At 43.5% G+C, this 2,187-nt stretch overlaps 1 protein-coding gene across 2 annotated transcripts in view; it reads right to left on the reverse strand.

Annotated features, from left to right (window-relative positions):
* The window catches only part of npat (nuclear protein, ataxia-telangiectasia locus), a 15,024-nt gene that overhangs the window by 2,366 nt on the left and 10,471 nt on the right, over window positions 1-2,187 (reverse strand). For both annotated transcript variants that reach the window (XM_016557012.1, XM_016557011.1), the window contains one exon: window positions 381-1,654. In XM_016557012.1, the coding sequence (XP_016412498.1) occupies window positions 381-1,654 (1,274 nt within the window). The remainder of the gene's footprint in view (window positions 1-380; window positions 1,655-2,187) is intronic.

The following is a 2,187-nucleotide window of genomic DNA, read 5'->3' on the forward strand; positions in this document are numbered from 1 at the left end:
GGTGCATAATCCAATTTGTTATAAACATGTGACAAGCTTCATATTAAGACTGGTAAAAACTGGTAAGACATAGTTTATAGTTTCGTTTCGCATAGTTTAAGCAGCTCGGCCCGTCATATGCTCTGACAAAAAGGCTGCATGTGCCGCTGACAGAGACACTAGACTACTCGCGCTGTTTAATGTGTTTGAGATGTGCTATCTTCCTGAATGCATAACTTACATTTCACAGGTATATTCTCCATCTGTAAACATTAGAAAGCCATGGAAATATTTCCATTTTTCTGTCAGAAGTGCATGAGCCTTCTGCTTTGGGATTCTCCGCTAAACTTCACAGACTTCAGTGAACGAGCGTAAACATAACCAATAAAATATCAGCTCACCTTTGATTTCTTTTTACTGCTTGAGGAGCTGGAAAGCTGTAGCTCTTTCTTTGCAGGAGGGCTCGATTCAATTTGCTTTCGCTTCTTTCCTTTAGGGATGGCAGATTTCCCAGCACTGGCCTCCTCTTGACGCAAGCTGTCTTTCAGAGGACCTCCTGTCCTGGCGGCGCGTGACAGGATCATGAGAGTGTGGGCGGCCATGTTGATACTGTTCTCACTCCCCGCCTCGCTGGCAGGACTGCAGGAGGGGATGTCGGGTGTGGCTGGAGGGGGGAGATGCCTCGGCGTGCATTCACCCTCCCTCCTAAGCCTTTGTCGGGACGGGGTTCTCAATCCATCTGTCAGCTCCTCCTGTGCACGTCCTGGTCCAGGTGTTCTCGGGAGTGGGAGATCTGGACATCCGGCCACCTGTCTCTTCAGCGGAGTGGCTGCGGGAGCCTGGCCTTGTATGTCCTGCAGCATCTCAACGGCCTGTTTAGTTAGAGGGCTTGTCTTGCATAAGGTTTTATTGGAACTGCTCGATACTGGTGCTGTAGATTTTGCCGTAGAAGGTGTGAGATCCTCAGTGGGGCGTGCGGGAGTCTGACGCTGACAGCTCTCCAGCTCATTTTCTTTATTTGCAGTGACCCCTGGAGAGTTCTGTAAGGAAGTTTTTTCTGAGGATCTTTCTGCTGGTTTTAACTGCTTCTTTTCACGAGATTCTTCTTGTGTGTTGTCCTTTGTGTTGCCTGCTGGTTTCTGCTTTGGCCCTGGAGCAAAAGATTTTGAAACCACTCCGCTATCATCCTTCTGTGATGCTTGAGATTTTTTTGGTGATTCTGATCTAATGAGAGCCTCTGGCTCAATGGCAGCTTTGTTGGAAGACTTGGCATTTGATAAAACAATTAGATTTGGTCCCTTTTCAGTCACTTTGCTTTTTGGGGCTTCTTTTTGTTGATGAAATATGGTGACTTTTTCAGAGTTCTTTATACCCGCTTTGGGATTTCCTTCTGGCAGCCTAACGGTTTCTATTCTTCTTTTGCGGATGTCAGAAACTAAAGGCTGTTTCGGTTCAGTCTGTGTGATTTCTTTCTGAACCTGCTGAGCTGGGGAGGAAGTAACAGCAGAGGACGTGAGTGTGCTTGTCTGTAAAGAATTCTGGCCAGCTGCAGTGGTTTCAGGTGTGACATCAAAGCAAAGTATCCGCCGATGGCTGGGGCTTGTTGCGCTCACACTCTTTTGTTGCTCAGAGGTCTGGGGAAGCACTTGACCAGACCCAGATGTGCCGGTTTTACCTGAAAATCAGCAAACAAGTCATTACATTGATGCATAATCCACAAACATGCATTACAAAAATTGTAACTTTCAGATAAAACAAGTTGCTAAAGAACACTTTTCAAATTATGCTAGTGAAAAAAATTAGTCTATTTTAGGAATCTAGTTAAAACTTAAATCTCTGGAAAAACATTAATCGTCATTTTAGCGTAATAAGAAACTACTAAAAAAAACTAAAGTAAATTTATTAAAACACAAAAATTTCACAAAAATCTAACCTTTCATTGGAGAATATGAATTTAAAATGTGGGGAAATATCATTATGAAATCAATGTTTTTCTCTAATACACGTTAGACAATTAACGGTACCCTTTTATTCGATACTTTTTGAAACCTAAACCTGCCAAAATAGTATAGGTATATACTAAAATAGTATTTTCTCCTATAAAGCCTGATGAGGTTAGAGAGCACCTGACAAGAGATCAGAGACCACTCTTTCATCCAGAATCTCTCCAGACCCTTCAGATTCCCAGCTCCATGATGGTGCTTCTCC

This window comes from Sinocyclocheilus rhinocerous, unplaced genomic scaffold (assembly GCF_001515625.1).
Source record: "Sinocyclocheilus rhinocerous isolate Xijiao unplaced genomic scaffold, SAMN03320098_v1.1 scaffold166, whole genome shotgun sequence".
Classification (NCBI taxonomy): domain Eukaryota; kingdom Metazoa; phylum Chordata; class Actinopteri; order Cypriniformes; family Cyprinidae; genus Sinocyclocheilus; species Sinocyclocheilus rhinocerous.